The sequence below is a fragment of the Engystomops pustulosus genome, chromosome 5 (assembly GCF_040894005.1).
Source record: "Engystomops pustulosus chromosome 5, aEngPut4.maternal, whole genome shotgun sequence".
In the NCBI taxonomy this organism is placed as follows: Eukaryota; Metazoa; Chordata; class Amphibia; order Anura; family Leptodactylidae; genus Engystomops; species Engystomops pustulosus.
Genome location: NC_092415.1, coordinates 60,285,593 through 60,313,191, shown reverse-complemented (window position 1 = coordinate 60,313,191; position 27,599 = coordinate 60,285,593). Strand labels below are relative to the sequence as shown.

General features: G+C 39.8%; 1 protein-coding gene across 1 annotated transcript in view; it reads right to left on the bottom strand.

The window, feature by feature from the left end:
- EMILIN2 (elastin microfibril interfacer 2) overlaps positions 1 to 15,480 on the bottom strand; it is a 36,165-nt gene extending 20,685 nt beyond the window's left edge. The window contains exons 1-2 of the mRNA XM_072152126.1: positions 14,974 to 15,480; positions 13,419 to 13,541 (exon numbers count right to left, since the gene is read on the bottom strand). Of these exons, the coding sequence (XP_072008227.1) occupies positions 13,419 to 13,541; positions 14,974 to 15,125 (275 nt within the window). The 5' untranslated portion in view covers positions 15,126 to 15,480. The remainder of the gene's footprint in view (positions 1 to 13,418; positions 13,542 to 14,973) is intronic.
- Between the last annotated feature and the right edge of the window lie 12,119 nt (positions 15,481 to 27,599).

The following is a 27,599-nucleotide window of genomic DNA, read 5'->3' as shown; positions in this document are numbered from 1 at the left end:
ACAATACAAAAATAATTCTTATTCATGGTCAAAATACACAATAAGGCCACACGCACACATATGCTCTTTGCAGGCCACAAACAAGGGAATTTGTGTCCAGCCTGTCTTGAGTGTATGAGCAGGTGAGAAAACGAAAGACGGGAATAGGACGGCTTTATCTTTTGCGGCCCAGGCAGTCAATAGCCACTGAAAAAATGGATAGTAAATGGCAGTAAAACATGTTCGAGGGCAAGACGCCTAAAATGTAGATAACAATAGTAGACAGATGGTTGAGTAGGATGAGCAGAATATGTCTCACCCAACTCCCTGCTCTTTCCCCCCTCCCTGTGCCTGTAGCAGATAGTGCAGAGGAGGGGAGACATGTTCTGCACATTATACTACCTGGGAGAGGCTCTGGAAACACCTCCCAGTGCCCTTCAAGATCATTAGCATAATTTTTAAAAGTTGATTTTAGAAGGAAGGAGGCCATAGATAACAAATATAAGAAGATTACCACAGTCATGGCGCCTGGATCTATGAGTAAGTGTCCCTAGTTAAGTGTCCTTTAACATGAGATGTCCCTTGTGCTCCTAAGTAGGGAAATTACTGTACAAGTCTATATTTTAACTACATTTGCTCATGTTTACGGTGCATACAAACTGGATAAAAAAGAGAGTAACAATAAGTAAATATGAATTTTAATTCATGATTATACGGTAGTGTTTATACATTTCTTAGTAGTAAAAGAGAGTATCTGTGCACAACATATAGAGATCCTAGTTAATAGGTTGCGGTGAACACCACTTTTAAAAATTCTTGCATGCCCATGAAAAACAATCAAATATTCTTAGCAAAATTAGAATTTTGCTTAAACGTGTAATGCTACCCCTAATTCCCTTGGAAAGATCCTTTGGAGGAGCTGGGTCAATCTGACGAAGAGAACAACCGTGCCCAGTAGTATTACAGAGTCATGCAGTTATTATAAGATATGATGCTTGCCCCTCAATGTGTCCTAGTCCTTTATGCTTCAGGGATCTTTAACACAAACAATATTTCTAAGGTTAATTTGTGGATGCACCAACAGATAGGCCATGTAACCAGCCTGTGCCTTAGTAGAGAATATGGTATCTCTTGGATAACATGAGATAGAATATAACAGTAACTATTTCTATCTTTCTAGAATTGCTATTGTAATCATCACCATTTTTATTTTAGTATGAAAAGATAAGTGGCAACAACCCCCCCCCCCCCAACCATTAAAAAAGAGGCAGTAATAAAACATTTATCAACAAACGTTAATGACTTGATTTCTTCACAAGTTTCATGAACTCTAAAGTAGCCTGTCGGGGAAATTGTAGCTGTATCATACCACGCTTCCTATGTCATGCCCAACATCTGGAATATATTTGCTGTCTTACACATTGCAGCTATAGAAAAGCATAGAAAACCTATCCAATTAATCAGAGCATTCAGGTCTGCGCCGGAATCCCTCTTCTACTTGGCGAGTTCAAAAATGATGATCAACTAAGATCATTTGGAAACCCAATGTAAGATGATCCCGGTCCCTAGAATAGGAAAATAGACTTGGAAAGGGAATAGTGTAATAAATTGCAGGCCGTGCTATTGCACAGGAACTATTGGTGGTAGAAAGACACTTGGGTTATCCCTGAATTATGTCTTTGTGCTTTTGGAAACATTATCCAGGCTTTCTAAAAGCGAAGCCCAGATGTGCAGTTTGCTGCTAAGAAGTTGACTTGGGTCCCATGGATATTTATGAATCTATTATTCTCCTAACAACTAATATCGCAAAAAAAATAAAAATGGATGAAATAATAAATAACTAAAAATGTTAAAATAATTAACAAATATGTAACAATTCAGAAGGTTCCTACACTTATATTTCTACTTTGTGCCTTTAAACAGCTTCTATGTTTTCATTCCTTGCACATAGCATAAAATCTATAGATGCGCTTCGTAGATCCATAGACACGCTTCTTCTCTAAAATGTGGGATATGTTTATGCATATTTTACACACCATGGATATTTCAATGCTTATATAACTTTGATCACTGTCCTTTAAGCAATAATTGTATTTTCACAGCTGCATATGACCAAAACCTTCAAATAAGAAAGCTTCCATTTTCCTATTGCATGTCTCTAGTTCAGGGCCTCACCCTTTGACTCCATTCAAACAGCAAGCGTTAAGCAATTTGTTTCATTTTTTTAGGTGTTTGAGAAAACTGCTGCATATAAGAAATTTTGGTCTGCAAACGTTGAATGTAAGGGTCGTAGAAGGAAATTCTAGCATAGGTTCACTGGCAAACGTCATCATTTGTTCTAAAGAAACCTCTTTAAAATACTTTTGAAATGCATGGAACAATTTGTGATTTAAAGAATATTGCCATAGAAACAATATAGACAGAAAATAAGATACTGTGCTGTTATTGTATGTGCTGCATGATATTGGAGACTGGCGTGCATAAATATGAAGCCCAATGTACCTATTAATATGGCAATATTGCTGAATGCCTCAGAATTTACCAGCAACTGCACTCTTTAGGCTCGTAAATTGAAACTTAAAGGACCATCTTTAAGTTCCCATCGAATCCCAGTCAGGAGTTCCTGAGAGGGTTAAACTTTGGACCATCAACTGTTTCCTGATTTTTTTATCTGATGGTGTCCTGCCATGATGTAGATCTAATCTCATTTTTGACTTATGCATCCATGCTGCCTGCCCTGACCTTCTACCTGATCACTGACCTTCCTTGTACTCCCCCGGCCCTGACCTTGGCCCATACCTGAAGAGTCTCCTACCTGTCCTCTGATCCTCTGCACTAGGGTTTCTGGTGGTCTGCCTGTAGCAAAACAGATCCATGTATAGTGGTTCAAGGGTGAGAACCAGGGAGCACACTTAGACAGCACCCTTAGTAGTGTCATAAAGGTGTTCTAGTGGGGAGAGTACATAAAGTACCATATTTTTTGGACTACAAGGCACACAAAAAATTCCTTTAATTCTCTCAGAAATCAAAGGTGTGCCTTATAGTCCAGTGCGCCTTACATATGAACTGTACTTACAGACAACAGCTGCCTTGAACTGTGCACAGGTCTGCCCCCTGCTGGTCATTCATCCTTATAATCAGGTGTGCCTCATAATCTAGTGCGTCTTATATATGAACCTAGACGTTTTAGCAGGCATTTATTGATGGTGCGCCTTATAATCCGGTGGGCCTTATAGTCCGAAAAATACAGTAATATATGAGCTGAAGTTTTGTATCAAAACCTGACAATTTGTTAACATGGAAACACACAGGTCCAGCAAAAGACAAACCAATTAGGATGCTACTTGGGTATGTTTCCTAGGGAATGACGGCAGGTGGGCCATAAGAATAATTTTAGCTGTCCTATCTCATTTTAGAGGCTTCTGTTCACTATTACACAAGCAGCAATGTGTCGGAGGTGAAGTGTATGAAATGTATCTAGACTGTTATTCATTGCCTTTCCATGTTACTTCCTTTGTGTGTCATCTGTTCCAAAAATCAACTTGACACTCCTGTTACAGTATGGTAAAGGAATGCGCATATAGCAGCCTTTATATTTCTATCAGCTATACCCACCCACAGGGGGACTGCTAGAGATCACATTACATAACCTAAGTGTTCTTTATTCCAGGATATGTGCAGAAGCATCCAGTTCTTCTCCAGCTTATCCAAAATAAGGAACCATGCTCTACTTGTACAGTCATGTCTAATATGAGGGATCCATTTCACTTCAAAGAGGCCAGAGATCCCAAGATGACGCTGCAACCTTTTTAACATAATGCACATTACTGAGAGGGACGGTCCAGTCATCATTACGTCTGGTGCCTAGGATGAAAAAGAAAAAAAACTACCTCTGAAATTACATAAAAACTAAATCTGATCTCTAATAACCTCTATTGCTGAGGAATGATTCTAGCATGGCTTCTTGACATGTTTCCCGCTTGTAAGTCAATAGGGTCAACATGTCCCACAAACACCAGGAAAGGGGCATGTAGCAGTATAATAACAGCTCATTGCACTGCGCCTGGAACATATAATCGCTCTAGAATTACTACATTAGCTGACACTGATAATGGCACCATTACTTTGAAGATTACAGATGTTATTTAGTGACATCACTACATTTGGCCATTACTGAGGATTAATACATATATTAACATCATTTTTATTTTGATCTTAGGATCAACGGGTTTAGTGTTAATTCTAAATGTTGATATTAATATATTTGGCAATTCTTCCATTCATTCATTTTCCTAAAACACTGAATAATGCTTCATGGAAGTCTCTGTAAAGAGAACTCTGCTGTCTACAATTGGGAGTCTGTTCATTCAGGAATAGATATACTGGTTTGGTATTAATCCTGCATCATGTCATAAGGCCTCTTGTAGGTCATGCTTGATGTCAAGGGAGCTGCCTTATAAGGTAGCTAAAAGAGGCGTGGTTTTCCTTATCCCATCCTGGAAAAATTTGCATATCTTACCAGAATTTCCCTAGTGGAACATCCATGGCTATAAGACTCCACACGCCTACAAGGTGGCCTTAATTGGCCCTTTCCTGGGGCCCTCCCTTATGCACAATTCTTCTCCCAATGGCAGAAGAGGGTAACTATTGCTTTATGCTCTTCTTTACACTGAAACGGCCTTTGCTGGACACTGATATAGTTTGAACCATGTTGGTTTGTATCATACTTCTCCACAGTCTTTCTATAATGGAGAGGAAACATGGAAAAATGTAGCAGATATGTTAACATAGTTAGAAATATCTTTGTTATGTGTTTGAATGAAGATCAAATCTACCAAGCAGAACAAGGACTTTGATGTGGAGACCTCTATAACTCTACTTGAATGCCTTCCATATTTCATAGGGTAGAAAGGACAGCCACCTGATTCCAGCAACAGAGAACAAAGCCGGAAACTGACGTTCTGCTTCTATGGAAGTGAATAAGAGCTTATCTACAGTTCCTACCTTAAAGGACATCTACCACCAGGATGAAAGATTGTATGCAAATGAGCCTGAGGGGCTCCAGGCTCCAAAAACAATTATGGAGCCTGGAGCCCCTCGGGCTTATTTACATACAGTCCTTCATCCTGGTGGTAGATGCCCTTTAAAGAAAATCTACCACTTGTTTTGATGCATTATGAACCAAACATACCTTGAGGATGCTGTAGCTACACTGATGCAGAAACATAGCTTGTTTAATCCCTGAGCTGAGTGGTTTTGCTGAAAAAAAACAATAATAAAATTATGATAATGAGGCTCTCTCGCTCCTTTGGTTGGCTCAGTGCTTCTCTTCACCCTAATTATGCACTGCTTCAGCCTTGTCCTGCCCAGCATAAGCTGAAAATATGTCATCACTGTGTTTTCTGACAGGCACAAGCAATCAATACATCATCCCCGAGCTGCTGTATATGAGTCATCCAGCTCAGGTTGATTAGTCCTGCCTGGACAGTTCAGGAAGCTCTGGGTGTAATGTGTTTATGTAGATACCCAGCTTTCCCAAGTCCCTGAATTTTATAATTGTTTTTTCAGCAAAACCACTCAGCTCAGGGATTAAACAAGATATGTTTCTGAATCAGTGTAGCGACAGCATTCTCAAAGTATGTTTGGTTCATAATGTAAAAAAACAAATGGTAGATTTCCTTTAAGTATAACTAAAAATGTTCCCCAGAAGAATTTAAGACCTGATGGTCATGGGGACACATTGTAAAAAACTTAGTACATCTACCGGTATAAAATTTACAAAAATTATGAAATTTTAGAAGTGTCATGAAAAAACAACATAAAAGATCTTTTGTCGGCCCACCAAAGATTCAAAGTATCCGCATAGCCATTGCCTTGGATGAAGGTTAAGGAATGGCAAAGAGTGAATTCCATTTTTCTACTGACTGATGACAAGGTTAAATGCCAAGTATCCCATCCATCACTTAGGGCTTGAATTCAGTGCACTTAAAACTGCACCCATGACTAAATAAGAAAAAAACAAGGGTATGTGCTGTGAGGCTGAGCGCACGTATCACATATCCTACCCCAGGACTGATGAACTGTTACTAAATGGTTGATAAGCTGTGATACGAGAGCACTGGATCATGACTACCGGACGCTACAAACATGGAAGTTACTGGAAGAAAATCTACAGAGCAAACATAACCACAGGAATTCACACTTACTGCATGCTGCATACTGGCGAATAGAAGAATAGAAACAGTGAAAATGGCCAGGATACTATTTATATTGTGGTGCTGATGGACACATGATCAGTTCTGAAGGGACTTGATAAAAAAAGCACCATTCAATGTGCACAACTGTTTTAGTATAAGTTCTGGTTCACATTTTTGGGATAAGATTTGGAGACGGTTGAATCCATGGCAGTAAGCCTAGGCTGAGGCTTGGCCCTCTGCTGCAGCCTTGCAATGATAAGCCTCAAAAAAATCCATACAAATCCAACTCTGGCTCCTGTGGAAATTAAGGACATTCCACAAGAAATGCTGTGTGAGCAAGTTTTGTGCTATCTCCTATATCATTTGCACATAAAGTTTTGTGCAGATGTAGTTTTTCACCACCCTCACCATTTCCCAGAAAGAAAATGTGGAGGGGAAAAAGGGGGGTCCATGAGGTCCTGCCAAATTTACACATCTCTCACACCAGAAACTCTAATGATTTTTATATATAGGAATTTCCCAGGTTTCATACAAGATAGGTTCTTTAGGTTTGCTTTTAAGTTGAATTTGTATCTAAGTCAGAACTGGTATATTTTAGAACTTTCAATAAACCTTCATTACAGACATCTTACAGCTGGTTATTGCAGCCTGGGACTAAAGTAAAGTATCCAGAGAGCTTCACCGGAGGTCACAGTGGGCAGAGAGGTCCGTCTGTAACTAGGGGGGATATGTAAGTCAGGTAGACTTAAGTTGGAGACCGCCTGTATTTTAATGAGGAGGCATTAGACAGTGAGGCTTTCACTTTGCGTATTTTAGAGGAAGTCCTTCTAGCTACTGTATATAACCATCATATTTCCAAAATAATGGATGAAGCCTGAGGAGATCCTAAACATTACTACAGTCCACAGCATCAAAGGCACTAAGCAACAACATCACGACAGCCGAGCTGCTCCATTGTAAAAACATATAATAAACACAGTGGGATATTAGGAAGACATGACATGTAAGAACACTAGTAGTAGCTTATGATTTATAATGCTGGTTTCCTTAAGGTCCTTTGACATTATTACTGAAGTCATTATTTGACCCTAAATCTCCTAACAACAAAAAGTATGTACCAAAAATAACAAGTGCTAGAAGGAAACCAAAGGTAGTTCTGTAAACACAAAGACAGATGTTTTGGGGTTCTTGCCCCTCATCAGTACATAGTTTGTTGGATTAGGTGCCTTAGATGCAACTCTGAGGGGTGCTATTCCTAAATGAAGTGGCACAAACCCAGAATCTGCTGTCTATGAATGCTTCCCTCTTCCCTCTGTGTGGCTGCGAAAGGTTTTATGATGTTCCAATATTCCTGATGTACGTAACAGCTATTTCTGCTGCACTAAAGTGTGACTAATATAGATAGAAATTTCTGTTCTACGTATTGAAAAAATTTCTACAACTTCCTAACTAAAATGGAGTGTTACTGCTTCTCCATAAAACAATTCTCACTGGTTTATTTCCCAATTGGTTACAACATTCCAAATCCTTCTTTGGTAAGAGAGAAACAAGGGGACTGAAAGGCTGCTTTTATTCCCTGAAATAGAACAACGTATGACAAAACATCATGAAGCAGCCAAATCCAAGCAAAAATGAAAGCACATTACAAGTAACTAGTTAGATCCGGGGCATGTGTGTATATGCCTATGTATTGTCACATGTATTGAATGTCCCAATGCAGTTCCCCTGGTGAACTTTCGGCTGCCTGAGGCGAGATATAGAACAGTAAGCCCTCCACCCCATATCGTCGTAATATATCAGGTTATTTCTTTTTATCATTGGTGTACTCCATGCAGTGTCTCACACCCATGCTGACATCTGGTATGAAGAGACACTATTTTTAAGTGTAAAGTTCTGTTTGTAGCCGTGACTGCTCCCCTGGTGCTGCCTGAGGCCAGAGGCTTTACTTGCCTAATGGCTGGTGTACCCCAGCCTGGTGATATCATCTGAATTCTGAAGATCAGAGACAGGACAGACTTGTAGGAAGATGCCTCTTATGAACTACAACTACATGAGTTTGTATAAAATAGGCCATCAAGTACCCTATCCATCCATTCTAAGACTCTGCTCACAACAGGTCTGACCTACTGCCAGACATATACATCAGAAGTAGAGTTAAAACATAATTCTCCGGCGACCATTCAACTTCTTCCATTTAAGGTTATTACAGCCACACTGATCTGTAGAAGAGAATCTCAGCTTCTTATACCCAATGAGACTGGTAATAGAGAGACTACCTCCATACATACCGAGTCCAATGAAGTGAAATTTGGAGACAAACAGAAGTACAGTAAACCTGCACCTGTATGATCGAACAGCACTGCATCCTTAAAGGACATCTACCACCAGGATGAAGTATTGTAAACCAAGTCCACTTACTAGTTGATCTGTGCCCCCTCTGGCAGTATGCACTCTTCTTTTAGCTTCTTATGACAAAAAAAGACCGTAAAAATTATGCAAAGGAGTCTGAGGGCTCCAGGCTCCATAGCTGTCAATTGCCTGCTGAGCTTCTCAGGCTAATTTGCATAATTTTTAAAGCCTTTGTTTGTTAAAACATAAGATGCTAAACGAGTGGATCCTACCAGAGGGGGCACACACCAGTATGTCAGTGTGCTTGGTTTACAATCCTTCATCCTGGTGGCAGATATATTCTACTGTTTATTGGTACTCTTATGTTACTACTACCGTAGGGAGAATGAATCATACTACACTCAGTGTTCATTTATGGTTTTTAGCTCTATACTCCTCCTACATTTTTTAACAAAATGAACCATTTTATAACTAAATGAGTGAAAAATGAATAGTTTTAGATTTTCTCTGGTATCCTCAGAGAATTCCTGAGACGGTTAAGGATGCCAGGTCTCTATAAACTCACACCAGCCATGAGAAAACCTTGTAGATGCCGGCAGTGGCCAAAGCTTACCCAATATATTGCAAATGCCAGAGTATAAAAGTGCCAACATATACAACAATCAGCGCCAACAACTAAAGAAGAAATCCAAGAATACAAATACGTGAATAAAAAAACACTGTTAAAACACAAATAGGTTTGTTGAAAAGACTTGGTGAATATGCAAAAGGCCAAGGAATGGAAAGAAGAAATGATACAAACAATAGATCTTTGTATACAGAAGACTTGGATTTCATGTCTTGTATATTAAAGAAATGGACTCCAGAAAACAAGGTTCACTCCCTTGAAAATAATTTGTAAATCAGATGCAACGCCTGAAGCACAGAAGCATGAAAGCTCCATGGAAAGTGGAAAATATTAATATAGAGACAGACAAAAAGATAGTGTTAGCAGATGATAAGCAGAGCTGCTGGGAAGCATCTCACTGGTGACTAGGAGCCATGGATCTGATAAACACATGTAGGAATATGTGTATTGTAGATTAACTCCACTTACTGATACCTAAATATCCCTCACATCAAGAGAAACAAGTGGTCTAGAAGGTAGTGATACTAGATATATACACAACTTAATGTATTTCTATTACCACTGCTATCACTCAGGAGTCACATAAAGAAATACAACGTATATGTAGTGAACAGGCACTAGCCGTAAACAATTTAGGAATACACCTATAAACACACTGAGCAAAGAATAGAAAATTTGTTTGGCGGTTAAGATAAAGGGATTTTCCAAAGTAGGATCATCAGAAATCAGCTCATTTTGGCTGCCTCCAGTGCTGGAAAGAACACAGAGAACAAAACTCAAAATAGGACTCTACTTTCTGTGTAGTGGCCGACCCTTGTAACTGCAGCTCAACTCCCATTACAGTACAGGCGGTCCCTACTTCAGAACACCCGACTTACAGATGACCCCTGGTTACAGACGCCCCTCTGGATGTTGCTAATTCACTGTACTTTAGCCTTAGGCTACAATAAACAGCTATAACAGTTATCACAAGTGTCTGCAATTAAGCTTTATTGTTAATTCTGGTTCTTATAACAATCCAACATTTTTAAAATCCAATTGTCACAGAGACCAAAAAAAATTTGCCTGTAGTTACAATTATAAAATATACAGTTCCGACTTACATAGAAATTCAATAGACCTACAGAACCTATCTTGTACGTAACCTGGCGCCCGCCTGTATTGTGTCAGATTATTGGAGGCTACATATTTTAGCTTCCCTTCCCATTGTCGGCTTGGTTGGCTACTTTATAAGTGCCCAGTGGATGAGAAGCTTATAACAGGAAGGATGGATATGGAGAACACGGAAGATCTGCTTTACTAATTTTTGTGCACACTCATTAACAGTGTATCCTACATACATAGGGCATAAAACAATACGACACTGCATGAGGAAGAAAAGTAGTCCCTTAGCATCTCCTTATTGTTATGCAAGCCATCTATAGAATATCCCAGAATTACTAATCTCTTGTCTAATCTGTCCTGTAATAAAATGTACATCTTTAAGAAAAGCAGAATCTGAAGATACCAGAGTAAAACAACATGTTTCTTATTATCCACACATCAAAGCATTGCTGCTGCAGATACAGTATATACACTACACTGTATACACATAGTTCACTGCAAGGGACCATACAGACAGATGTTGGCGTCCTGTGACATTCTAAGCAGCCCTTCCCTTCTGTATCTCAGAGGACAGAGATTTGGCTGTAACATCAGTTCCTCCAAATAGAATCAAGGGTTTGAGATACACATCAGACTGACCACAATGTGCAATATAAAGAAGAGGCTTCTATAACTAAAGTTCAGGAAACTTGAAAAAGTAGCAGCCGAAAAACTATGATACATGTACCCCTATAACTTTGTGAATTAAGCTAAAGACAAGCTAAACTATTGGACATCCTCAGGGGGAATCACAAACCCACTAGGGACACAATATGAAGTATGTAACAGCAATCTCTAGACCCAGGGCAGTTTTTACAACATTCCTTTGAAAATGAGCTGAAGAGATATATTATAGTAGTTTGTAAAACTTTTATCTGTTGCAACATATAAGTAAAACAAAAAACAAGCAATACATTTATAACAAGTATTATACACTGTAATGCACAATGCTTCAGTAATGTTAGAAAATAACCAAACTCCAAAGAATCCACAGCATCTATTGCCACTGATCAACATGACATCCACTAAGTTCCCTAGCAGCATGGGAAGGTAAAAGACAGGATTTTAATTTAATATGCGGAAAGATGAAAAAAGGAAATTCTGGTAATTGAGCAATATGGCTCTTGTTTAGGCAATCTGTGGATTACTTTCAGCCCATGTATAGCAGTTCATCAATGGTTTACAGGGCCTGCTAGATGAGGGCCGTTAAGAACTTGCAAATTTACTTTTCTGTCTATGGTAAACGCAGACAACCCCCACTAATTACCATAGCGAGGGGCTTTCATGAATGTAGGTTAATGCATAGCTGGCTGTGTATCATCACATTGCAGGGCTCAGCAGAGCCAGTAATCTCAGCACTGCCGAGACTCCCAGCCTCTTCTCCTTTAAGTATGTTGTAAGAGTCTCTAAAAAGGACCATATGAAACGTGCTCCTTCCAGAGCCACAGAACAGAGGGGATATCTTGTAGCATGCCAGAGTGGTGAGGCTACATTTCTATCCTATATTAACCATTTCCTAAACTTGTAAAATCATTGAGAGTTTCATTTAGCAGCATTTCAGGCAAGAGCGTACAGCAGGGCTATCCTATCCAGTTAATAAAGTTATTTTAGGAGGGTTAAGCATTTCCCCTACAACAAACAACACCTGGAAAAGGAGTTCCCTAAGCAGTAATCTTGTATAAAATAGGATAGCATTGTACAGGGCAATATCTGTGTTCCTGTGTATACTATGAAGGTAGTAACCACCTATTTATCTCATGAGCCAGTCCTTAATGACATATAGAAAGGATTTACATTATTGGGCAGCTACGACCTTGTGTTTCTCCTGGTCATGTACAGGGATATTGTCCCTCCATAGATAAGTGAGTTTTTCTCTTATATAATTTTATATCATATAGCAAATTGCAAAAAAAAGTGGAATCTTAAAGGGGTTGACCACTATTAAGAAGTAATAGTATAAGACCCTAATAGGGTGAACCATGTCGATCTTACCATAGTAAACCGCAGGTCATATGAACCACTGGCAAGAGGACTCTGGACTTCCTGTGATTCCCCATGTCCTGCTGACTTCCGGGGGCCGTGCAGTCCTTACTGTATGCACTCCCCCTCTATGGTAACTACCTCAATGCCAAGGGGATCTGTAAGTAAGTATGATATGGGTAACCCTATTAGGGTCTTAGACTTACTCTGGTAAAGTGTCCAACAGCTTTAGCCTTTCAAATTATTGTTTCTTTACTTGTAGGGGCAATAAAATACTCATCTGTTAATTCAAAAAAGTCAATGGACAAGAGCCAGACATGGGCAGTCATCCTGCAACTTATTGCAGCTTTGACACCAGTAGATAGGTAAAGATAGAACAACAATGGTACCTACAGCTATTAGATATTTACAGCGTAAAATGAACATGACGCACACTAGATCCATTTTGGGTGGGTTAGATCTTATGTGGTGCTTTAAACACTTCAATGGCAAATATCATTGGAGCTATGGTTCAAGAAAGTTGGAATTGAACTGTCCTATCCTTTTGTTCTTCTGAGATGAGTCACTGTCTGAGCAGAGTGCCTTTACTCATTCATACTCATAGGTATTTTTATTATAGTATAAGTTATAGGGCTTATAAATATTATTTCCTAAATATTGACCTGATTTTCTACTCAGTTTCATTAGTTCCAAAGCTTTTATTTCAAATGAAAAGTTTCACCACTCTTCATTTGGGATACACTCTATCACTGTTAAATAGCTTGTAAAGTATCTTTGTTGCATTGGAGGAAAAGTTACCTTCTGGTGGCTGCTAAGAAGTGGAGAAATGCACAAAGCTTTTTAATATTAACGTAATGTTAAAAAAAAATAAAAAACACAAAGTCATAGTTTTAAATTATAGTCATAGTCTTAATGTTTATCTCTTGCACAGGTAATCTTCTTTGTCTTATGGATGACTTAGCTATTAGAGGACCCTGCCTCTCCTGCAGCGCTTGCCGAAACCTCAGGAGGGAGAGTTGGGTCTCTATGTTGGGTGTCTATGTAAATGCTATGTTATATACTTCCTACACAAGACTTCTGCTGTCATGTAGTGCTTTACCTATACCAATATTAAAGAACAAAGGTTGTTTTTGGTCACTTACGCTAGCGTTGGTTGACAGTGGATTTGGTTCCAGCTACATCTGTACTGGGGCTGGATAAAACTCTCAGTCCCATCCATGACAGTGCAGCTGACATTCTTGTTCACAATGAAAGCACACCAGTTCCTATGGAAAAAAAACAAAAATAAGCAGGAGATCCGCCAGTGAACAATAGACGTCATTGCTACATTCTTGCATTGTAAAGTCATTGTCAAACAAGACTATTGAGGAGCAGTCAATTAGTAATTTACAGTCAATTGTTATCCTAAATTCACGCATATTCTACAAGCAAAAGTGCGGCTCATCTCCTCCCCAGGACAATATGAATAACTAATATGGTTAACAGGTAAAATAGAGGATATGAGACAAAAGAGGTTCTCCAACTAGGAAATGTGATAGCACTTATCTAGTGTGGTCTGACAATACAATACATCAAATGACCTCAATAGTCCAACATTATCATCCATGTATCATATCATACATTTCCTATATTTTAAGTGCATCTGTCCATGGTTATTCATCACACATACCATGTTTCCCCTAAAATAAGACATCCCCTGAAAATAAGACCTAGCGGCCTCCATTGCAGCAGCTTCCCCCGCACCATATATTAGTATTAGAAAACTTTTAGATCTGCGGAAGGTTGTGACATGGGTAGGAATTCATGGAAGTAAATCACTGGCTGTTGTGCTGCAAATGTGATACCAGCAGCTACCAGGATAAGAAGGGGTCATTTATGGGAAGTGCTTTTACTAAACATTGGGGCCAATGATTCTTATAGAAATGGAGTCCCAAGAAATATAGCATCAAATTCAGAGTTTGGAGAGTAATAAGGATGTTAGAGAAGTACATTTTTTGTTCAATGACAAAAGTAAATTCTTGTTCATGGAAAAATAAGAATCCCCTGAAAATAAGACCTAGTGCCTCTTTAGGAGTAAAAATTAATATAAGACGCATACAGAAGGAGCTTCTGTATCTCATAGAACAATGCATTGCTTCCACGGTGTGACCACCTTGGCTTGACAAGCAGGAGTCAGAGGACCCCCACCAGTGGATAAGCCAGTACTCCTTTAATAAAGTAGCTTACAGTACACACCTCTTATAGAGTAATTTCACCACTACATATCACTTATAAGGTTGTATTTTTCAGTAAGGTGGCTGTGGCTGTGTGCCCACAGCTACCTTTTAGATTAAAATTGAATTAGAATTTTTATCTAGGCTTGGATTTTAGCTAACACCTTAACCTTGAGCAAATGAACTAAGCAGCCCCCATGTGGGACCAGGAGAAGAACAAGCAATGAGTGCAGTAACAATTATCACATTTCTTAGCTCTGATTTATTAACCTTCGTGTGAAATGTTCCCAGTTATAACTTTCCCACCCAATATTTTAGACGTTATGAACATAACCAGTTACTAAAACCTGAACTTTATTAAAGAGAATATTTTATAGATCAAGTTATCCCAGAAGATCAGGGACATACAGTAATCCTTGTAGTTAAACACAGAGATATTGATAGATTTCTAGTAACACAACAGTTCTTACTAAGCAGCACTTACTTGCCCCTCTGCGCAGGTCGGTGGTAGGTGAGGTGTGGGGTGGCTTCTGTCAGGAGACATCCAGAGACGACCACCAAGAGCACAGTCCACAGAGTGGTGGGTCCTGTCCAGGCAGCTGCCCCCCTTGACGGCTGCATTAAGTTTGGAGTCATCTAATGCTGTGGAAGAAACTTCTGAGCAGCCTGGAGCTCCACAAAGTCCTCCCAGATCTGAAGAAGACTGAGCTCTGCTGGAGCCTGACTATGAAATGATGGGATGTGCTTCCCTCAGCCTGAGATCCCGTGTCCTGCTCTGTGTAGAACCAGCTCAGCTTCATCCTTCCTCTCCACACCTCCTCCACCCCTTGAGGTCCTCATGACGTCATATCTCCTAGATTAGTAGCTTTCTCCTCAGTCTAGGAGGCTCTGGGTTGTGTGTGGTAGCAGCAGCCCTCAGCATGGAGCAGTTGTTCCTTGTGCTCATTGATAAAATGTAGGTCCTTCTCCATGTAGGGCTATGCTGGAGCTATGGACAGTCTGCTCCTGCCTTCCTTGTTGGGAAAGTGTCTGTGTTACTTTATAGAAATCATGTATTTAGGCTTGGATCATTCTTTTCCCGGACTTTAGTAAGTGAAGCCAAATCACAGAATGTAACTGATGAAAGGATAGTGAGGTCAGGACATTACAATGTATCTAAGTAACTGATGAAATGATGCCAGGCTAATGTTATTACCTTGTATCAATGCAATAACTGCAAAGCATAGATGTAATAGATAAAATCCATAGAACTCATATTATAATAATAATATGCAACTATCAATAGATGGGTCCTTTATAGCAAGATTGTAAATTTAGGAGGTTTAGGGTTAACATACAATGAGCTGTAACTCATTATTAAGATAGTTTACATGTGTTTTATAACAGAGCTATAATCTCGACCACAACAGATAAAAGAAGATATATAATGTACAAATACAAATTTGACATGCTTTGTGCAGCGCAGCGTAATCTGTAGGCACTATATAAATAAAGAATTATTATTATAATGTCACTGATGTCACTTACCAGCTCTGCCACAACTCCCTGAAACAACCAAATGTGTCTATGATGTATTATATAAGTGGCTGTCAGCACATTGATAGATTGCAGATTATTCAGCAGAAAACTGGCAGGAAAAAATGACCCCCAATAGTGTGTTATTTTATCATGCACATGTAGCATATTTTCATGTGAAAAACACAAATGTAAGGTTACATTCACAATACTGTTTATACCTCTGTTGCTTAGCTCTGTTAAAAAAAAAAAGTAAAGAACGGAGGTTTAACATTTCAGTTAAAAATTCCATTGATATCAATTTTATGAAGTAAAGTACTGCAGCCACCATCTTTTTTCTGTCCTAAACACTCAAGGATACCTGCCTATGGGCTCTTTCACCTTGGCGTTGGTGCTCAGCTTCAGTTGCGCATCTGCTGCATTTTGTCTGCAAAAAACTGAAAGTTTAATACCTGGTTTTTCATCAGTGAATTTTTCATCCTTTTTTTTTTTTTTGCCTTCTGCATCCGTGAAAAAATAGGACATGTTTCATAATTTTTTCCACGGACAATGGATCAGTGAAAATACAAACCAATGTAAAAACACCCATAGAAATCAATGGCTTTGTAAGCCAATGACACTGAACATGACACTTAACGGATGACATAAAATTTACATTGATATCAATGGGATTTTTAATTGATACTTCAAGCCTATGTTCCCTACTTTTTTTTAACGGAGGTTTGAACACTAGTGTGAACTTAAAGGAAATCAACCAGTGTTAAAAAGCGTTTGGGCTGGTGATAGGTTCCCTTTAAATACTGCATGCAATCCCACATTAAAAACACAATACACAAATCCATACGAAACTTATATTTTGGGCAGTATTAGGTTAAAGGATATCAGCTTGTGTAAAAAAGTTTAAAAAACCTATAGATACTCACCCCCCCCCCCCCCATCCTCTTCATCTTGATCCTGGTAATGTCCTTCGATAATCTTGCCATGCCAGGATCACCTAGAAAATAAACTTATAACTAGCCAGCTGGAGCTCAGGGACAAGATATCCAGCGCTCCAGGTTGCTAATTATGCACTCGCTACCTCATGGGAGAGGGAGGGGATGTCATGCGAAAGGCGTGAATTCCCACCCCTTGTGTGACATCACCTCCCTCTCTTAGCATGGAATAAGTAAGTGCGGGAACATGCATAATTAGCAGCCCAGAGTGCCAGACATCACATCTCCGTGTTCTGGCCGGATATTTACAGTATTTTTATAAGGCGCACCGGATTATAAGGCGCACCATCAATAAATGCCTGCTAAAACGTCTGGGTTCTTATATAAGGCGCACCGGATTATAAGGCGCACCTGATTATAAGGATGAATGACCAGCAGGTGGCAGACCTATGTACAGTTCAAGGCAGCTGTTGTCTGTAAGCGCGGCTCATATATAAGGCGCACTGGACTATAAGGCGCACCCTTGATTTCTGAGAACATCAAAGGATTTTTTTGTGCGCCTTATAGTCCGCAAAATACGCTATAAGTTATTTTTCTAGTTGATCCTCTAGTAAGAGGAGTGGGGGAGAGTATCTTTTTTAAAAACTTTTTAAAACTTTTTTACACTAGCTGATTTCCTTTAACCTAATACTGTCCAAAAATATGTGTTTCATATGGATTTGTATATTGCGTTTTTAAAGTGGGTTTGCATGCAATATTTAAAGGGAACCTGTCACCAGCCCAAATGCTTGTAAAACACAAATAGTACCTTATATGGCCGGTTTCCTTGTTGCAGGCCATATCTTTATAAGGAACGCCTGCATCCAGAAAAATGAACTGATATCTTCATTTGGTATCCAGTCAGGGGGTTCAGGTTATCATCCCAGCAGTCAAGCAGACACCTTTTCTGCTCACAGGTGAAAGGGCACTGCACTGTAAATTATGCATATGCCTCACATTTTGGCACATTTGCTGATGTAAACCAAGCCAACTAAGGTGCAAAATAAGACTAAACAGTCTAATGCTATGCCAGGTTTACCATCCAGCCTCAGATACTTTGAGAAATGTGGCACCGCATAAGACGATATATCCCTTACTACATTTTGTATGTTTCCAGTGGTACTAAATTCATGTGACTCCCTAATAGGGACCCTGTAGACATCTTTATGACTATTCATAGAAGATGGCAATTCCCAGAAGTGTTTATATATGTATAACACATGTGTGTATATTCATATGTGTACAGAGAGAATGTAAGATGTGGTGATGGAAAGATGTGTACAAAAATATTTAGCTGTAAGGAAAAATAACAGCAGAAATCGCTCTTTCCAGCCACGGAGAGCTGAGGACTCTGACCTCTTTATTTAGTAATAGATTTTTAATGGGGTTTAAGAACTTATGCTGTAAATTTGCATTGACTGATCTGTGGCCCTTGACCCATTGTAAATGAAAGATGAAAATGTAAAGCCCCACATGTATGCTGACCCCATTTCATTTAATAAAATATACAGTCACTTTTATGTCTGGACATGAAGAACAGTAGAAATAAAGATAAATATGAATATAAACAAGAAGCCATAATGACATACAAGGCGCTTTGATAGGGGTGTTAGCAGGAACTAAGGGCCCCACTATGCAGTGACCATATTCAGCAGCAAGCTTAGAACCCAGTTCAGACAGAGATGTGACAGTACAGAGATAGTGTACATAATGATGTCAGAGTACAGGGAATATACACAGTGAAGTGGTCATACTGATATAAAATACAAGGTGATGTCACAGTACAGTGATAATATATAAAGTGAGTCACAGTAGAGGTATAGCATACACTTAGATGAAATAAGTATTGAACATGTCACCAATTTTAAAATAAAATGTATTTCTAAACGTGCTATTGGCATGATATGCACATCCATCCAATCCACACTGCCACGGAAAGCAAACCGTAGCTTTACTGATGGAAGATGTCCCATGGAATGAACACGGCTACCATGACATCTACCATGAGTAAGTCTGATGGTAGATGTCCTTTAAGTAATAATGTCACAGTACGTGATGCCACAACGCTGTAAAAATCCAGTGGCAAGAGATTAAGCACACAGCGGGATAACCATGAGGGTCCAAATAAGGAAAGGGTCTGCTTTCAATTTTTATTGTCAGCTCCAACTGTAGAGATGGAGATGCCAAAAAATTGTGGGATGATGGTAGGTTTTATTGGTATAATCTTAAGGAACTTTTGATAAACTGTAGTTCTTATACTTTTATGAAGGACACTTCAAAACAATGAAGAGTCAATTAACATTCGTTTCTATTGTCTTTTAGAACCAGAGGATAGTTGTAACCGTGCACATTGAGTGTACAATGCTACAGAATATGCTGGGTAAACAATCATAAGACAACAGAATACACATGTTGAACATATGTGAATCTGAGGCTGAGCTGTAAAACAACCATCTGGGTTTACATCATCCATGTGCCAATGGCAAAACACCTTAACATTAGCAGAAAGTGAGCGAATGAGCAACAAATGTTCATTTCACAAATTTTTAAACAGTGGAAAAGAAAGCATAAAATGGTGAACTGAATGTTATTGTAAGATTCTATGGCACAAAACTGCATATTACATGATAGGCTGAAAGCAAACTTGTCACCAGGAATGTCATTTATAGCTGCTGACAGGTTCCAATAGTCTGTTATGCTGAATATAAAATTGCCTTTGTCAGCATTCTGAATACATCCATGACTTTATAAAACTTTATTTTACATTACTTTGCTCCCTGCCCACAGCATGTAGTGGGGTGTGGCAGCTATGTTCTGTATGCCAATGTCTCGGTCTCCTCCTCACCATACTCCACCATCCAGTTCCCTACCCCTCACCACTTCCTATCATGCGTATTGAGCAGACAGGTGAAGAGGAGGTGTGGAGGAGAGGAAGAATGCATTAGAAGAAAGAGACACTGGCACACATGGGCTGCAGCTGCTCCCCTTCATCAAGGGACTCAACACACGCTGCTGGCCGGGAGCTAGGTAATGTGAAAGAACGTTTTATAAAGTAGTGGAAGTATTCAGAATGCTGACAAAGGCATGTTTAGCATAGCATTGTCTATTGGAACCTGTCAGCAGGTTCACTTTAAGGGTCATACACAGACCTGTATTACATAGAGCTTCAAAAGAGTTCCAGGAACCTTTTATTTTACTGTTTCTTCTTAAGCTACTGATTTAATATGGTGACATATAGGCAGGAATTTATAATTCGCAGGTTTTTAAAATGTATGCAAGCACGGGACAGGAACACTCCATTCTGAGACCGGCCCCGCTCCTCAATGGTGTAGTTGTGAAAATAGTCACAAATTTGCAATCATTTCAGTTCTTCTACGCCAGTAAACTGTCATAGAAGAGCTGATAAATCTCCCACATAGAGTTTACCTGGATGTTTAATTTTGTGCTAGTCCAACATTATTGTTTGTAGAGGAGAAGATCTCTTACATATAGGGACATTTATCATTAGGTAGGCTTCTTCCACCTGTTTCTTAGACTATCATAGGATCTTTTTTGTATGTCAGATTTATCATAGTGGCTTTGACAGCTTGATAAATGTGGCATATAAGATGTTAATGTTTGCATTTGATTTTAGACTTTTTGATAAAAAAATTATTTCCTAATTATTTCACCTACCGTATTTTCCGGACTATAAGGCGCACTTAAAAGCCTTGGATTTCCTTGGAAATCCAAAGTGCGCCTTATAGTCCGGTGCGCCCTATGTATGGCACAGGGCAGCGGACCATACTTACATAGGTCCTCGCTACCGGAGACCGGAGACAGCAGATCTCCAGCGGGAACTGCAGACCACGCGGCACGAACAACTTCTGCCGCGTGGTCTGCAGTTCCTGCTGGAGATCTGCTGTCTCCGGTAGCGGGGACCTATGTAAGTGTGGTCCGCTGCCCTCCTCCACCTCCCCCTCACCTTCCCCACTCACCTTCCCCGCGTCGCCGCGTCTCGTCGGGTCTCGTCTTCGGGTCGCGTCGCGTCTCTTCTCGTCGGGTCTCCGCTCCGCCCCCGAACCTCCGCCACACCCCCGGGCCCTGCGCCTTATAGTCCGATGCGCCTTATATATGGAATTATTACATATATAAGGCGCATCGGACTAATGCGCCTTATATTCCGGTGCGCCTAATGGCCCGGAAAATACGGTACATTTGCAAATGGTGTGAGGGGTATATATAATAATAATGTTTATTTATATAGCGCCATCAAATTTCATGCAGTTAGCGAGTGTGATGGGTTTTAAGAGCACATTTGAAACTTTGGAGGGTGGGTATTAGTCTGAGAGTCCGGGGAGGGGCATTCCAGAGAATTGGAGCAACTCGGAAGAAGTCCTGAATATGTGCATGAGAGGTTTGAATTAAGATAGAGATTAATCTAATATCAAGAGCACGGGTTGGGCAATAGACTGAGATTAGAGAAGAGAGGTAGGTAGATGCAGCATTATGCAGAGCTTGTGGATGAGGGTTATTATTTTAAACTGAATCCGGAAGGAGACGGGCAGCCAGTGCAGTGATTGGCACAAACTGGAGGCATCGTGTAGAGTTTGGTCTGAAAGACAAACCTGGCTGCTGCATTAAGAATAGATTGTAGAGGAGAGAGTTTAGTGAGTGGAAGACCGATTAGTAGGAAGTTACAGTAGTCTAATCGAGAGTGAATAAGTGCAACATTTAGCATTTTAAAAGTTTCAATTGTGAGAAATGGGCAGATTCTGGAGATGTTTCTGAGATGCATCCGGCAAGAGCGAGCAAGAGATTGAATATATGGTGCAAAGAAGAGGTCGGAGTCCAGCACAACCCCAAGACAGCAGGCCTGCTTCCTTGGTGCTATAGTGATTCCACAGATCGAGATGGAGAGGTCAGGGTTGGGTCGGTTAGTAGATGGCGGAAAGATAAGGAGTTCAGTCTTAGAAATATTTCAAAGTTTCAAGAAGAGAGAGGACATGATGTTACAGATGGCAGAGAGACAGTCGCTAGTCTTCTGGATTAAGGCATGGGAGATGTTCGGTTCAGAAGTATATAGTTGGGTATCGTCAGCATAGAGATGATACTAGAAACCAAATTTGCTGATGGTTTGTCCGATAGGGGCAGTATAGAGGGAGAATAGAAGAGGACCTAGGACTCAGCCCTGAGGAACACTGACACTGAGAGGAAGATGAGAAAAGCAATATCCAGAAAAGTAGACACTGAGTAATATGAAGAAAACCAAGAGAGTTCAGTGTCCTTTAGGTCAGTGGAGCAGAGCATCCCACCGAGAATCTGGTGGTCCACAGTATCGAAAGCTGCCAATAGATCCAGAAGAATGAGGAGCGAATAGGCACCCAGTCAGAAGGAGTATGTAGGATAATGCCAACCATGTCTGTTTAATGAACCTGCAGAGATGTGTTGTGGTTGGATACAGTCACCTTCAAGATTAAATCGAAGGGAAGAGACATCAGGGATGTCACCTGTAAATCATTGGATTACCCTGGTCAAAGGTCATTATGTAAAGGTCAAGATGTAGCATTATTATTTGGGCCTTGTACAGAGGTTTCATTAGTGATATTTTCCTTTGCATGGTGACGGTTGTTTAATAACAGTATGGCAGTAAATATCATAAATAAATGGAGGTTATATTCGGGAAATTATTGGTAAGACTGGTCTGTAAATCCTACAGTGTCATTGGTTTATTATCACTTAGCATGATGCATAAAGACCATTGTTCACAATGAAGTCACTCTGGAATATTGGGATAAATGTGCCCATATAAGAACAGATTGGGGCACATTTACTTACCCGGTCCCTCGGAGTTCCCGAAAGTGCATTGTCTGTCCGGAATGCACTCTGCCACGATGCACTTAGATCGTGCTTCCGATTTCCTGCATCTGTCGCTTCCCCGCTCAGGTCCGCCAGAGTTCACCATCTTCCTCTTGGTGCATGTAAATGCTTGGCTTGCAATACAATTTTGAAGTTAAATCCCGCGGTTTGTCCGAATCCATCAGATGGTCCGACGGCCCACCCCCTGATTTGTGTCGCATGAAAGCCAATGCGATTGCACCAAAATCAAATAGCATGCGCCAAAAATCCCTTTTAAATCCCTGTCCCAGCGGCACAAAATGGAAATCAAGATATCCAGTGAAAGTGCAGGCCCTTAGTAAATGAGCCCCACTGTGTTTTGTTTTGCACTCTGTGCTGAAGGTAATATTAATGTATTGTCCCGTGTGTACCGGGTAACAGATGTAGGCTGCATTTTCTCCTATCTCAGATTTGATGTGGGAAACTGACAGAGTAAACTGTTTCTTTAGACTCTGAGACAGCTGTTGTACAACATCATGGTATGCATTGAATGAGGCGCGGGAATGCAAGGATTGAGAATTATTTCACTCACACAAGGGGTGACATTGACTCGGACAGTTTCTTATAAGCTGCTTCTCTGGTGTAGGTCTGAGTTCTTCTCTGGTGTAGGTCTTTTCTTATAATATCATCCTATTCATGGTCTTTTGAGACCTGTTTATCTTACTGGTCATGGGCTCACATGATTTAGGGTCTGCCACTGAATAGACATATTTCAAATAAGTCATCACTGCTGCCTTTAGGGTACTTTAACATGCGCCGTTCTGATGCAGTTTTGAAGCCAAAGCAAGAAGTCAAAAGTATTTGAAAGAGGTTTACATATGAAACATTGTACTTATCTTTTTAGATTCATTGACACCTAGTTGTAGCTTAAAACAAAAAAAAGTACATCAAAATATCATCTGTAAAACTTCTCTACTTTTAAGTGTCCTATTTTGTCTCTTATGTCTCTTTGAGGCTGCAGGACATAACCGTGGTCGGTCTATGAAAAATGCCAAAATCACAGACTGACCACAAAGCAGAAAAGGGAACATTGAGCATCATAGTGATATATGATTAAACGTTCCATGATTATAGTCCGGCACTGCTGATTTGCAGGAAAAAAGGGACTCCTTATATCATATATCGCTGCATTACATTAAGTCCCATCCTCTTCAATGTGGTAGGTCCGTAAAATGCGGCCAGAACAAGTTCCATTTGTTCCAGAACCATGGTCCTGTGCAGCTCTGGCTGAAGAACTATTGAGATAAGTAGTAGAAGATTTATCAATGTCATGTATATACAGTATGTTAACAGAAATATTTTCCTTTACTCAACCATTGCCTATAGGAGTAATGCAAATATGTTCTGCTTTTTTGTAGTTAAAAGCTGGTAGACTCTTGCCAAAACTGGTAGTAACATATTTCAAACCAAATGGAAATATAAATAATCCATTAGCAACTGCATTGACTTCAATAGTTTTTTTTTAATTTTCCATCTATGTCCATTGTAACCATTGTAATGGTTATTGACCAACAGATGGCCTAATTATAGAAGCTTTTTACCACCATGAATTTTAATTGTATAGAAGTATAGTTGAGATCAGAAGTTTACATGCACTATATAAAAAGACCCTTATGCTTGTTTTTCTCACTATCTGACATGAAATCAGATTAAACCTTTTTATTACTTTCTGAAATGTTAAAGGTTTACATACATTTCATTAGTATTTGGTACTATTGCCCAAATAGTGTCACATAATGATATTTCCTCATTATGCATATATTTTGTGAAGTGCATTAGTCCCTCTTGCAGCATAACAACCCCACAACATGATGCTGCCATGCTTCACATTTGGGATGGTGATGTCAGGCGTACAAGCTTCTCCCTTTTACCTCCATTGTAATAATGGGCATTCTGGCCAAACAGTTCAGTTTTAGTTTTGTGAGACAACAGGATGTGTCTCCAAAAACTAAGGTTTGTCCTTGTCTGCATTTGTAATTATTAATCGTCCTTTTTATGTCTCTTTTGGAGTAAAGGCCTCTTCCTGGCAGTGTGGCCTTTCAGCCCTTCAGCCCAGTACTATACTGTACTATACAGTACTTGTTTCACTGTGGATAATGACACACTCTTACCAGCTTCTGCCAGCATCCTCCCAAAGTCTTTTGCTTTTGTTCTAGGTTTGACATGTAGATTTCATTAATCTCTGGGACATATAACCTTTCTCCTCCCTGAGCTGTATGATGGCTGGACATTCCCATCTTATTTGTACTTTTGCATAATTGTTTGTACAGATGAACGAGGCACCTTCAGGTACCCGGAAATTGCACCCAAGGATGTACCAGATTTGTGCAAGTCCACAGTTCATCTAAGTGGTTAAACACTGGCAATTGATTACTAAAGTTCAAAGCTGAGCATTAATACTATACACCAGGCAAATCGTGGATCCTTAAAGTGTTAATGGGTTTCTGAATTTTAAATATTGACAAATTATCAATATGGTATAAATATCAGATTGTTAGGTGTCCTGGTTGTTTGAACTTAAATAAGTGCTAAGTTGCAAGTTAATAGACCACTACAAAGAGAAATTAGCTGTTCTTCTGGCTATGGTTTCTGAGCTGCTTCTGGTGTTGAAGGCAGCTAGAGGTGGGCTCACTGCACAAGTGCCATACACTGAGCCTGGTTCATGCTTGAGTATTACTGGCAATCGAGTGACCTTATAGAAAATGGCGCTGTAGAGCAGGGGCTTCACAGAAAAGAGATCTAGCCAGAATACCAACATCAAATATATTTTTTTCTGAAAAAGGGACAGTGCTTTTTGGGAAAAAAAAAAAGGTACGATCGAGATGTGGACCAGAGGTTTTGTGACACAGTGGAAATAGTCCCTTATCAGTAGAGAAGGTGGTAGACTCCCATAAAACAACTAAAATACATGGTATACTAAATCTTCTCAGCTACTCATGCTATGATTAGATACACACACAGTTATAACGGAAGCTGCTTCAATTTCCTTCACCAGATGAACAGTTTACATGTTAAATGTTTATACTGCCAGTAAGCAATGAGCATAAAACATCGGCTCGATCTGTATACTGTACTGCACACTACAGAAGGCACAATTAAAGTGTAAACTCAAGAAACGAAATGCAGAAACCGATAAGCAATCAACATCATTTATCTTCTGTTAGGTGTCATCTTTTACTGTACTGGTTACATTTTATTACACAGAACTAAGCTGAAAAGGAGGAAAAAGAGGACATAGACACAGGACATCACTACATAAACACTATAACAAGGGCTACACAGCCAAGTGTTGCAAAACAAAAAGTTGCAGGCAAGTCATATGACTTAAAGGGAACCTGTCACCAGTACTTTACACATTAAACCAACACTAGTATCTTATTCAGCTCTTTATTTGTGTGACATCCATCTTATACTTAGTTCTCATGCTTGATGCATATTGTTATAAAAAAATCTTTTATTCCTTGTCCACTCGTATTATAAAGTCGTGGAAACAGGACCTTAACCATAAAGTCAAGTCTCCACAAAAAAATAACAGCTCCACAATTGTTCTAAGTTATACTTCATGTCTGGATGGCGGAAAGCTCTAAGTAGCACCTACAATTGAGATGTGAGTGGCGCATGCGAGGTACAGCCTCTTGATGTATCCGACTGAGTCCTGCGCAGTGTTTATTTCTACACCAGGCAGTGGCGTAGAAATGAACGCAGCTGATGAATTATCACAGACATAACTTCAGCAAGTGCAGTAAAGCCCTGCACCAGCCAACTCCCGGTGGGCCGCGCCCTCCACTCGGCCGGCTGCGTGAAGGCGGATTGGGGTAAATAATCACAAGTGCTAGCAATAAGCACCTCTCTAAGCATAGGGACGTTTCTCTATGGTGCCTACAGAGATGCACAACTTCCATTGGAATCTACAGTTTGTTGAAAAAGTGGCAGCACATCACACGACCCATACACTATCAATGACTTTTGTCACTTGCTATACAGTATGTCCCCATGTAGCCTTATTCTTACTTTCCTTGTATATGACAATCCTTCAAAAAATAAACAATAAATGGCACAAATATTTCTCTTAATTTTGCTCCTTTGACTTCACCACAGTGTCAGAAAGTGTCAGATTCCACTTTACCAGTTATCTATAATGCCTGTAGTATGTTAGCTAAGGAAATGAATGAGAGACACTGACTGTATATTCACTGGCTGCATCTCAGTCAGAACATCCTGGTAAACAAGACTGGCTAAACTGATTTGGGCTTATGCATCAAATGAAGCAAATCTATCAGGTTTATCCAAAATGTGTTGATATTATATACTTCCAAGTAAGACTTGTATATAGACTATTAAATAGTTAAACTATTTAATAGTTATAAAGCTGAACAATTAATCTTTCTAGGACTGTGTAGTCTGACAAAAGAACAATGCCGGGCGCTACATAGGGTGATACAATTGGGTGGCTCACCGGATATCTTTTTGATAAGCCACAAATAAATTAGAAGAGATGTACATGTGCCAGGGCTGAATGAGGATTTGTGATATGTTCCAATACTAATTCTGGATGAGAGTTTATGTAAGGTATGGCTCTCAAAACTCGGTAGGCTAAAACTGAAATCAGTTGTGCCAGGAGTTAAAAAAAAAAATTCAGTAAGTTTATTTTGGTCCAAACGATGGCTGTTATGGCTAAAACCAGTGGCGTGCATCCAATGTGGGTAAGGACCTGGTTGCTATTAGGCACGCGGGTCTGGGTGGCACC